We start from the raw sequence: 12,997 nt of genomic DNA, 5'->3' as shown, positions 1-12,997 counted from the left end.
TGTCATTCGACTGTAACAACATGGAAATTGACTCCAATGTCAATTTGATTTGAAATATTTTCATCTCTGTATTATTAATTATTAAACATTTCATATCTAATGACGAAATTAAAATTCAAAAACTGTGCAAATCATGTTGTTATGGCAAATCGCTTCAATTATTTTACACAGTTTTTCTTATTTACATTTATTAATTTCAATGCTGAATATAAATTATAATCATAAAAGGTAAGAAAAGGGTAATTAATAAACTGGTTTAATACTATTATAATTATTTTATTAATTTAGATAATAAATAAACTGAAGCAGACTATGATCTCAAGAATATTAATCCATTTGAAAGATTCGCTTTTTCTGCCAGGCTCTTATAATTTCTATTCCTTAATTTTCTAATTTAACACCTTAAAGTATTTATTTTAAAAGTTAAACATTTCTTTCGTTCAAGTATTTTTTTAAAATATAATTATGTGAATTTATTAACAGAAATTTTCTATAATATTCAATTTACCTGTTTTAAGTTTGTTAATATGATCATTAGATTCATTTTATATATCGGTAAAATTCTGTGTGTAAGAAGACTTTATTAATAAAGGATAAAAAATACACTGTTATAAATATTGCAGCAACCGACTGGAATTTCCCATAATCCTTAAATCTTTAAATTATTGCATTCCTCGATAAACTTTCAGTAATCAGTAAAAAAACTGCCCTTGAGAAAATTATTGGGTTTTGCCTTTAAGTTTGTCGGTGTGACCTTTCATTTTATCTTATATTTTGGGAAAAACCTGCACTAAGGAAGATTTTTTAATATACGATAAAAATAGAAAAGAAATTGTTGTAATAATAGACTAGAATAGTCCAAAGTCCTACTTTCTTTCAATTATTGCATTTGCTGATAACCTTTCTGCAATTAGTTAAAAAAAAGAAGAAAAAAAAAAAAAACTAACCCGTGAGCAAAATATTGGTCTCATGATCCACCCGCCATCCACATTTAACCAATCTTACTGGAATAGTTTAAGTAGGTTGCGGTCACTTTTCAGACGTTTCAAGTAATTGCTGATTAATTTAATTTTGAAGGTAAAATTAGATCAGGTGAAACAATGCCGAGGCCATATGTAAATTCCGAACAGACAGTTTATTTCAGCGTCTGGAGAAAGCGAAAGTCTGGCTTAGGTCAAAATAAAGCGAATAGTTTTTTCCACGCTTGCCAACATGTATTGGTACTTTCATTGAAAAAAACACGTTCTGGATACCTTGGCCTTCTGACATGAATCGGAATGGGGTTTTATTTACACCGGCGGTTTCCAACCTTTCACCTGCTACGAACAATCGTTGGGTGGCTCTTTCTGGACACGTACCGGTGAAAATGCTGAAACTATTTATTACTTAAAAACGAAATGTTTTGGAATAGGTGATAGACCTCCTCTTGTAACGATTTAGCCCTCATTTAAATTTAACACATTGGAATCAAATAAAAATAGTGACGGTGTTATAAATCAAAATAAAGTAATTTCATATAAAATAACTAATGCAATAAAAGATAAAAATGAGCATATTGAGAAAACTGTCGCAATGAACCTAATAGTAAGAAAGTAAACAACTTCAAATTTTAATTAAAAACATTCTTACTTGAAATACAAATTCAAAAAAAAAATCCATTTGAAATTATACTGTTTTTCTGTTACAGTTTTAAATTGTAATTACTGAAGTTAGCTTAAATGGAGGTTGGAGAAATAGGAATTGCTAACAAATGTGTAAATTTCTGTCAAATTTTGAACGAAACCCATTCTCTGTAAGTTTGTCTGTCTGCCTGGCTTCTCCTGTACGAGTGAACTCGATAGCCGCAAAAACTCAAAGAGATTGGTAGATAATACAATAATGTAATATTCCGTTTTTATTTTACCGCAAATGAAGTAAAGAAAAATAATTGTAATCTTCACAAATTTCAAATCGAGATTTTGATGAAACTCTTCGTTTCTGACCTTCCTGAGTCGTTATGGCTGTTTAGCCAGCCTGTCTGTTTATAACAATGATAATTCAAAACCGCTTTATTGTAGACAAATGAAATTTCTTATATGGTCTTTTCACAAAATTTGTTGAATTTATTTTAAATGTTGAGCAAAACTATTTAGAAGAAGTCTATTTGTCCGGTTGTTTGAGTACAAATAGACTCAAACAACCGGAGTAAAATGAATTCAAGCAATTACAACATGCAAACAGCTATATAAATAAAATTAGGTACTAAGCTTTAGCATCTAAAATATAGATTGTCATCATACTTAAATCAGATTCATCAAAAGGTTGTCCGTCTATCAGTCTGTACTTTTGTATGCATGAAAATGCAATAATTCATAAACACAATTACTTAAATCAACGAAATTCGGTATATTACTTTGAGACTATAACTATAGTTTCCGTGTCAAATTTTGTTGTCAAACCGCAAAAAGGTGTCCAAAATACATAATTTCGCGATAAATTCAGTAAAAAGGCTTGTTTTAAGCCAAAGATTTATATTTCGTAACTATCATTCATCAATGCCATGCAAAATATTTGCGGTTTCATCCAAGATCCATAATTTTATGCGAGGGGGGGGGAGAGATGATTAAACCTATATTGGAAAATACCTAAAAGTTTGCGGGAGACCAGTTCCGTTGGTTAATTTTGTGCATCATGGTCTCATACATTCTTCAATTCTATAGCAATTGTATTCAAATAATTGATGCCTTATGAATCTTAATCAGAAAAAAAACATCTTATTTGTTAGGATTATGAGTAAAATCAGAAAGTTTCCTTAAAATTCAATGTCGTACTTATTAAAGTTTAATTTCTTTTAATAACTTTAAATAAAAAAAATTTCATATCTACTGTTTTAATATCTTTAGTGTCTTCTGGGAAAAATGAAATCATAAAGAATATTTTCTCCATGGTTCTATTTAAAAATAATTTATTTGTTTCAAATTATATAATTAAAAAGAAACAAATTCTCTAACCTTAAATATCTTCATTAAAAACGATTTTACTCTAATTTCTTTTCATGAAATCAAGATCATCTTTTATAGACTTAAAAAACGAAATAATTCAAAACTAACATTTCAAAATATATAAATTATAAGATACAAAACAATTTTTAAAAATTAAGATTGTGGTGCATACAATAAGTAAAAAGCAGAAACTTAATCCAAATATCAAACTTATATACAATTTAATTTGTATATAACATGTAAAATATTGCACAATCTTCACTCGTTCGGAATGAAATTTATCTCTATTTTAAATGAAGGAAAATATTCAAAACATCTTAACCCCATTTAGCTTTCTCCAAAGCACCATTATCTAATCTTTGTTTGCATCAATCTCTTTCTTCCTTAAACAAAAGCTGTCGTAACAGCCTTTTAATCTGGGAAAGAAATAAAAGAAACGAAACCCCAAATTTAAACCTTCTCACCTCCTATTTTTATATCCGTTACCTACTTCCTTCTAAGTTCTTGTGGAAAAGAGGTCAAATCGCTTTTGAAATTGTGCTCATAACACACTTTTTCTACTCTCCGTTTCTCTTACGGTGAACTCAAACACTGAAACACGCTAATCATTAAAAAATAAGAGGGAATTCAGTGTATACTCAAATTAATTATTTCGAGCAATATCACTATTTTGTGAAGCATGGTGGCAAGAAAGCACAATTATTTAAAGTATACACGATACGGACTATTGAAGGCGCCGATAATTGGGAAACTGTGAATGAAGTATAGCGAAAACACTTAAGATGATGTAAAATCACTGTTATTCCGGATTTAAAATGTAATGATCTATCAAAACAGGTGTCCTTCCGTTCAAAGGAAAGCATTTCCTAATCTAAAAAGGATCTTGATACTATTATTTTATTTCAGAATTGATTCATATCCGTTAAAGATAAAATGTAAGAGAAAATAAATTAGTATTGTTTCTCCTATATTTTTGTTATTTCGTTATTTAAATCTATAAAACACTGATTTTTTATTTATTTATTTATTTATTTATTTTTTTGCAAAACTTGATAAAAAGACAAGACAATAAAAAATTATTTGGAATATTTTTTAGAATATATTTTAAGAAAAGTTCTACTTTTTCATTTAAACTGCACTTTTTAATCGGATCTTGTGGTGATATCTGTTTCAATATCATGTGCGTTTTATACATAACAACTTATGAAAAAAATTTCAATAATCATTTTTCAAAAGTAAATAAATGCAATAGGAATTTTTTCCTTTTGTTTTTCTAATATATTTCCATAATTCTGGCGCAGTTTGAGTATAGCTTCGTCGCTCGATAAAAAGCAACGAGTAGGAATTTCTGATTTGTTTCCTTTTTAACTTATCGGGTTCAAAATTTAACCCAGATTTTAAATTCTTGCTTTAAATAAATATACTAAAAACCTAAATAATACTACTATTAGAAGTTTATAATAAATTTCATTCCCCTAGCTTGCTTTGCTTTTGAGACATCATATACACAAATAAATAGCTAATCTACTACAATTCTAATTAGAAAATTAGTATTAAATTTCACTGAGTGCATGCTCATGTACACAAACATTATTCTTCAGCTTTCCATGTGCGTTCAAGAATGGACGGACAAGAATAATTTTTTAAACGCTAACAATAAATGATAAATTTCCTATACGAGAAAATTAAAAACATCATAGTTGACTGTTGAATCTTATACAGAAATTTCTTTTTCTGTATTGAAATTTCTTATTCTTGGCCAGCTCCAGATATTATTGTATAAAATTATATTTTTAATGGAATTCTCGCAAATACAGAACAAGCTTTTCTATCTAATTTTTGTCTGAGAAAAAAACTTATTATTATAGAGTAATGGAAATTGTAATCATTTGGATACATGATGTATTTAAGTAGATTGGGTTCTTTTTTCCAATTTTAAACTGCAAAGATTAAAAAAATCATAAAAATAAAAATGTATTTCTTAATGCAAATCTGCATACAAAGCGCATATTAATATGTTCGGGTAACATACCTACAGCGATATGACTTTGTTGTTGTTATAGTTTTCATCTTCTTAGTGCTCCAATTCTAGATCCTGTCTTTAATCAGGACAAAACTTCTGTCTGCTCAAGGTCATTACACTGGAGATGTTTTAAAAAATTCACTTTCACCTCTGTTAATGTAGAGAAAATGATGTTATCCTATAGGTCTATTTTACCATTGAAACTAGTCCATATTTCTGTAAAGCGAGTGAAAAAATGTGAGAAAAAAGTCACATAGAGGTTTAAAGATTTTGTACAAAGGCCTACCTCACTTTTTTTACTTGAACATTGCTAATGAATATTCGAAACAGGTAAACATTGGAACAATAAATATATTACAGAATTATGCATTCGTTCCAAGAATAAGAAAATTCAACAATTTAACTTAAAAGAAAATTAGTTATCCTATAGGTCTATCTTTCCTATCCTATAGGTCTATCTATCTCTAACAATACACCTCATATCGTAATTACAGAACAACTCAAGGAGTTTTGGTGAGCTGATATTTGGGAAACTAAGCAATACATAAGTAATAGTAAAGCAATAAGAGTAGAGGGAGTGCACATGTACGATCGACATAAGATGTTAAAGCTAGGACCATTGAATTAGAAATCCATCTTGAGATTCAGAGTGGAACATACATGCTCTACATGACTGTGCTATAACTGTGTCTTAACTTGTGCTTGTACTACAATATATATTAGCATTCAAGCGTCTGCGCACGCAGATGTTGAGTGCATTATGAAAACGTTCGTAGATGCGTGATATGCATAAGAGAAATCATACAGATTGGTGATTGTCAGTCGCCTTGTGGCAAATGAAAAGTGTCATCGAAAGAACGACTGCCACTTTATGGCAAAGTGACAGACATTATTGTGCGAGTCGAAAGGGCTGTCAGAAATATAAAATTTTCTTAATCAGACCGTTTAAAGTACAGCAATTGCAATTAAAGTAGACCAGTTTCAACCTGTCGAGTGAACTTGGATTGCACCACGTCTTTTTTGTAAACTGAAATTGCTAGATCATTGGATATTATTTATTAAGTGTATTATGACTTGAATTATCTATGTAAAAGATACGAGAATCTTAGATATTTAAAGAAGCATTTTGTAAAATTTGAATTGATTTAAATAACATAAATACTTATAGCATGAATAAATCCCTATAACCAGATACTCAGATAACTACAAGATTACTTATGAAATTTAAATAGAAGGAATAAATGTTCATTAAAAGATATGAAATATGATGCACTGATTGTCGCAAGAGTTATACCAGTAACACAGTGTTGCACTTCAGAAGTGGAAAATATATGGCCCAATTAGTCAAGGTGCAACAGTTTCTACACCCGCACTCGATCTGGATGGCGAAAAGAGTAGCCCAAACCTTGACCTGTGAAGTGAACGCCCAAGGCTTGAACTATCATTTTGAATAAGAAGGAAGTTGATTATTTTTCCAATTCCTTTTTCCTCTGTAGTCATTTCCTCAAAGCTTTGCTTAAACTCATTCAATCAATATTTCCTGAATAGGTTTCTGAATTAAAATGACTGATTAAGAATCCGAAAACAGTGCACTTGTTATAAGACTATGTACTAATTAAAGCTCAGGCGTCGCAAGAATATATTTAGAATGCTATACAATTAAAATTTATTTCCTTGTATTCAACTTCAGACTTAAAAAAAAAAAAACTCTCAAAAGTACTTCTTGAACAAAAAGATGTGATTTCTCAATATTAATGTAATTATTGCTAAAACGATAAAAAAAAAATGTGAATTTCAATGAAATTTATTTGATAAAGGGAATTATAATGTATTAAATACAGGACATTTAAAAGGAAATTTATTTTACAAGATTAAATGCAACTTAATTTTAGAATCAAATCAAACTATATATGTATTATTACTTTAACAAAATTCTGTAGGAATGCAAAATTACAAAAAAAGAGGCATTCCTTATTGCTTTAAGCGCTTTTTAAATAGTGAAAAATGATAAAATATTTTTTTGTAACTTGATAAGATAAACTTATAGTAACATATAACAAATATAAAGTAACCATTATTCTTAAATGGATTTAACATTCCTCTATCTTCAAACATATTGATTTTCTGAAGTGTGATTAAAACTTTTTCTTCAGGCTTCTTCAGAAATCGTTTGCAATTGCAAAATGAACCTCAAATTGTAAACTTGATAGTAATGTATTAACTTTTTATTTTCTCATAGACGAAATATGTAGAAAAACATTATATTTCACTAAATAGTATCGAGATATTGATAAATCCCTTTTTAGATTTTGATGAATTCAAAAATGAATTATGTCTGTTTATCTGTATGAACACGATTTCTGAAAAATACACATAACTAGACGAATGAAATTGTATTGTCTTAAAATTATAAATTTAGTGTAATCAAATTTTCGATGAAATTCATCAAAAGAAAATTTCTGTCTTTCGATACCATATAACTTAATAACATAGTATAACTTAATAACATAGTATAATAACTTAATAACATAGTATAAACATAGTATACACATAACTTAATAACATAGTATAAATAGATGACATTGGAATATGTTTTAATAACTGAAATTGCATATTTACATCATATTTTGGACACAATCAATTGAAAAAAATTTATTGTTCGGAAACGAATATTCGATTTTCTTCACTTTATGGCGATATCTAACCCACAACAAACTATTTATGAATGTTAAGGAGAGAACAATCCAATTGGATTCTTGCTGATTTTATAACAAAAAGAGAAGTTTTTAACAGTTTCAGACGATATAAATAGCGAATGCGTCATTTTAAGCTCTTATAGATAAAATTTAAATATAATTTGCTTCCAATAATACCAATCCAAAAAAGGATATCTTTCATTTATTTTCAGTAAGTGAAAAAATTGCATTTACTATTAACATTTACTGTTTAACAGCTGATAATAAAATGAGAAATATTAATATTAATAAAAGAAAAAAACTCCTAAAAGATTAATAACTTTTACCAGTTTTTTTCTTTTAAAAATGTGGAGAATTAATGACTAATGTCATTCAAGAAATCATTCAATGGAGGTTATATGTCATTCGAGGAAACTTCATTTATTGAAGTAAAGCTTAAAAATATTGGGTTTACAGGCAAACATCTAGCAATCATAAAAGAAATCATTGAATTATGAAATCAATGTAGCATTAAAATAATCCATAAATCAAACTCTATATGCCATATCGTTTTCCTTTTCGAATTAATAAAACAAAAGAAGACGAGTGAGCTTAGCTTTTTATTGATTCCAAACACATATTTGCTCTACCATCGATTTTATTTGTTTCATATGATAATTTTTGTTTCTCTGACGAATAACAAAAAATTTTTAAAAAGTAATTAATCAACGTTTTCTTGTGGTTATTTTTTTCGGACTTTTCCGTATTTTGTGTATTTATCTTATTTAAATTTCTTGAGATAAAATTCAAAATCAACTTTATCAAGTGAATGCATTATTTCCTGCTTTACCGATGGGTAATTTTTTACAAAATAAGGAAATATGCTATGACCTTTGTCTACAACTTCTTTTATTTAGATCAAGAAGAAACAAACGTGAATATATTTATATAAAAAATATCGACAGTTATATGGCAGCATTTAACTGAAGAAATCAAGTTCCCAGAATAAGAAGATTTATAGTCGCAATCATATTTTTCTTTGTCTCTCAGAACAATCAATTAGCATGTAAACGCTATAGATAGCTCTCGATAAAATCCTTTAGATGTTTTTCGTACCTTTTATTTCGCATTTTTTTTTATAGTTTTAAAAGAAAGCAAATTGTACTTTGTTGTATTTCTTTCAGATTCATGATTTTCCGCTGCAGAAGTTAACATTTTTTTTTCTATTTGCAACATTTTATGCATTTTTATTTGTAAAAAAAGCTTTATAAAATCTTTATCTATAAATTTTAAATATTACTTTTTGTTTTTTACTTTATACATAACCAATACTGCGATTTATGTTTAACGCCAGATGTAATCGTCAATTATTATATATAAGTAGTTACTGCAAAAGGAAAGACGCTAATAAAATATTAAGAAATCAAGTGATCTGCTGGCATTCAGTTTAGTTTCCTTGCTTTTGGGAATTTTGATCTCATGTAATATTAAACATAACTCTTTTATTAAATCACTTTCATATGTGCATAATAAATGTAAAAAATAGATTTGAAATTAAATATATATTAGCCCCTTGCCATTGTGGGTATTTCAAGTCATTTCAGGAGATACTCTAACATTCAGGCATAAAATAAATGATGGATCGTCTTTCCTGCTGAATAGAATTTCTTTTTTTGATTTATTACAATATAAAAAATATTCTTAACGCCTCTTGACAGGTTTCAATATACGAACAATATATTTAACAGAAATCTTAAGAAGCATAGTATTCTCAGAATAAGTTGTCAACTGAACACAAAGAAATGAATTTGTCAAGATATTTCATTATCTAAATGTCTTTTTTTTCCCTCAATCATAACTCGTTTTTTTTTGACGTTCTATTATTCATATTAATATCATATTGAGACGAATGGGAATCAGAAAGTTTTCAGTGAAATATCGCCTTATAAATTCTTATTTTTTTCTAAATCTTTCTTGTGATATTATAAGTACAATAGGATTCCAAAATCCTGAGAAACTTTTAAAATTGAATTTATAAAAATCAGATTATACTTCGTAATTTATGATTATAATAGATTATTCGTAATTTATAGACGAATTCTTGACTAATTCCGTTTGCTTACAAAGAATGGAAATGAAATTAAGTTCTTTTTTCTGCCATGAAACTAGAATTTATCCGTAACATAGAACAATTATCCGTAATTTATAAACGAATTCTGGAGGAATACCGTTTGCTTACAAAGAATGGAAATGAAATTAAGTTCTTTTTCCTGCCATGAAACTAGAATTTATCCGTAACATAGAACAATTATCCGTAATTTATAAACGAATTCTGGAGGAATACCGTTTGCTTACAAAGAATGGAAATGAAATTAATTTCTTTTTTCTGCCATGAAATCAGAATTTATCTGTAACATAGAATACATTTTAAACCACTAGATAATGCTGCAGCTGTATTAACATTGCGTTACATAGGATAAAATAATAACTAGAGGAAATGCCGTTCTGCATTTAGAAGTTCAGCTGTCAGTCGAAGCACAACATTTTTTGGCAGCGCTAAGTATCATTTCTAATAGCACGAAACAGATGCAAGAGTAACTGACGCTTCTGGACAAATAAAATTTATCTGTCCGCGCTAAAATATAACCGAATATGCAACTACATATATATAGTTGCATATTTATAATGAATATGCAGCTACATATATAAAGCGAATCAATATTCACTATGAATATTCACAGTGAATATTGATTCGCTTTATATATATATATATAAATTCGTATTATATATTCGCTTTATATTGTATATTCACTATGAATATTCATAGTGAATATACAACTACATATATGAAGCTACGTAAGCGAATACGTAACTACATATGTGAAGCTATATAAGCGAATATGCAACTACATATATGAGGCTAAATAAGCGAATATGCAACTTCATATATAGTTGCATATTCACATATATAGCCAAACATAAGATAGCCAATTATAGATAAACTTATCATTTTTTTTAAAATTAAGAAGCATTTTAATTGCGGAAAAAGACAAAAAAGAACCCTCATTTACCTAATATATATACAATGTTAACATATGTAACACAAAAATGGCTCATATTACTTATTGCTAAATGGCAAAAGTGAAATGTAAACAAATTCTATACAAACTTTTCAGGTTTCTTCGTTGAATATTTTTATAGTTATGTTTGATTCAGTGTTTCGCTAATCACTAGAGCTGCAAAATATCATTAAAAATATTTTGGAGAGAACAAATATTCTATTAAAACAAAGGATACAAGACGTAAAAGAAATAAGTGTCAAACAGAAAGTTTGTCATATCAAGAGCTGAAATAGGCTTAAACGTCAATAGATAAATAACTGCTATGACTCATTCATTTTAATCTAATTCATTTTAATCACTATTTCATTTTAATCGTTTAAAAAATCAATCATCTGGGCGAACAAACTGGTCACCAAAGGCAGCTAGTATTCATTAATTTGTGTTTTAATCATCAATAATTCATAAACTTTAATAGTAAGTTTATATTTAAGCATATTTATTATGAGGGGTGGAAATCTGATGAATACATGACAGATTCCTTTGATGGCGAAACATACCACTGTTTTTGGAGCTCTTTGGTGATCTCTTGAATCTCTTTATAAAATCGTCCTTAAATGGATTTGTAGACCACGAGCAACAGAATATAATATTATACTTTTTCAATCCAAAAACCTGTTTTATTATATTAGTGATATATAAAGTTTGCGCTATAATTTTTCTTGTGAACCATTAATGATTCTAACAGAAGTTATTTCTTTTTTTCAGAGCTGGAAACGCTTTCGCCAGGCAGCTCTGACCACCTGTCGCTACATTGGACTCGGAGTAGCCCACATGAGTCCCGCTACAGCTTACGCCGCCCCTGATTACAGTATCGATCCAAAGACGTGGAACAAGTCTTTCAGCTCCTCTTACAAACCAAAGCACGGCGCACCGCCTCCCCCACCGCACTGGACCGCCAACATGATGTTCTCGGCATGGTGAACGCGAATCAAAACATGAAAACTGCGAACAACACGCGGTTATTGATCTCAAATGCCAGTTGAACATGAGCTGTGTCCACTTCATTATCTCTGATAAGAATTTTGATGAACACATTTTTTCACTAGTATTAATACTTACCAGAAATCATGTTTTTGTTTGTGATTTTATCTGCAGAAATATCTTCTTTTATTTTGTTGTGTATGAATTTTTGAAACTAGTCTTTTGAGAGCATGCGTATGATTGAAAATGGAATAATCTTCACTTTTTCCTAAGACTTATTTAACTGCACATGCTCTTTGTTCTGTTGTATGAATTATGTAGACTTTTTATCACTTGATAATGTGTTGTTTAACCAATAACGGCTTGAGTTAGTCATTGTTACTAACGAAGCATGTTAACAAATGTATACATGTAGCGCGTGATTTTTTTGGAAAAATACATGCGCTAAATTGGAAACTATAGATTAAGTTTCTAATTTGAAAAAAAAGTATTTTGTAACCTTTATGTATTTGTATGCCATTTTTATTCATATAATTTAAAGAAATGTTAACAAAAAAGTTAGCAAAAAGAATGTACGGATAATAATTTTAAATGAAATGTTATCATTTTCATGAAATTTCGATAACAAAAATGGTTATAATTATTGAAAAATTATTTTTTGATTATTTCTAATCAGTTTAAGGCAATATCTTGAATTATATTTTAAGGAACAAATTTGCTTGCAGGGTTTTTGCGTTCTTCACGTTTTTCAAAATGAAAAAGAATAATATTTGAAAATTAGCTTCTTTTTAATGTTATATTTAAATGTTTTTTTGTGTTTATCATGATTAATGTTCTTATTGTTTCTTCTTTTGTGCTCTGTTAAGCACACTTTGTAAATATCATTGTATAGTGTTTTTAATAAAATATTTTAAATCTGAATATGGGCTGTGAATGAATTTGTGTGGCCTCCTTGAAATTTCAAAACTTCTAATTTTTTTTTTTATTATTTATTATTATCTTTACTTTTACTATTACTGAATGGAATTCTTTCCATTTGATTCTTGTTGGTCTGATAATCTGATATTATTTTATATTATTTTCTTGCGTAAAGAATATTCTTTCCTCAATAAATTCAGAGAGTATTATCGCACACAAAACAATTTTTAAATACTTTAAAATTTAAAAGTAAGCTTCTCAGTTATATTAATTTCATTTCCTGTCGATTTTCCTCTGATTTTTTTTTTTTTAATTTCAAAGTATTTTTTAATTTATCCTTTAATTGTTTTAGTGCTT

At 28.3% G+C, this 12,997-nt stretch overlaps 1 protein-coding gene across 4 annotated transcripts in view; it reads left to right on the top strand.

Annotated features, from left to right (window-relative positions):
• Nucleotides 1-12,643, top strand: part of LOC129981331 (uncharacterized) — a 73,153-nt gene extending 60,510 nt beyond the window's left edge. For all 4 annotated transcript variants that reach the window (XM_056092121.1, XM_056092123.1, XM_056092120.1 and 1 more), the window contains exon 3: nt 11,507-12,643. In XM_056092121.1, coding sequence (XP_055948096.1) covers nt 11,507-11,722 — 216 coding nt within the window. In that variant the 3' untranslated portion in view covers nt 11,723-12,643. The remainder of the gene's footprint in view (nt 1-11,506) is intronic.
• Nucleotides 12,644-12,997: the final 354 nt, after the last annotated feature.

The sequence above is a fragment of the Argiope bruennichi genome, chromosome 8, assembly GCF_947563725.1.
Source record: "Argiope bruennichi chromosome 8, qqArgBrue1.1, whole genome shotgun sequence".
Taxonomy (NCBI): Eukaryota; Metazoa; Arthropoda; class Arachnida; order Araneae; family Araneidae; genus Argiope; species Argiope bruennichi.
Note: the sequence above shows the minus strand (reverse complement) of the source record. Positions and strands in the feature narration are given on the sequence as shown.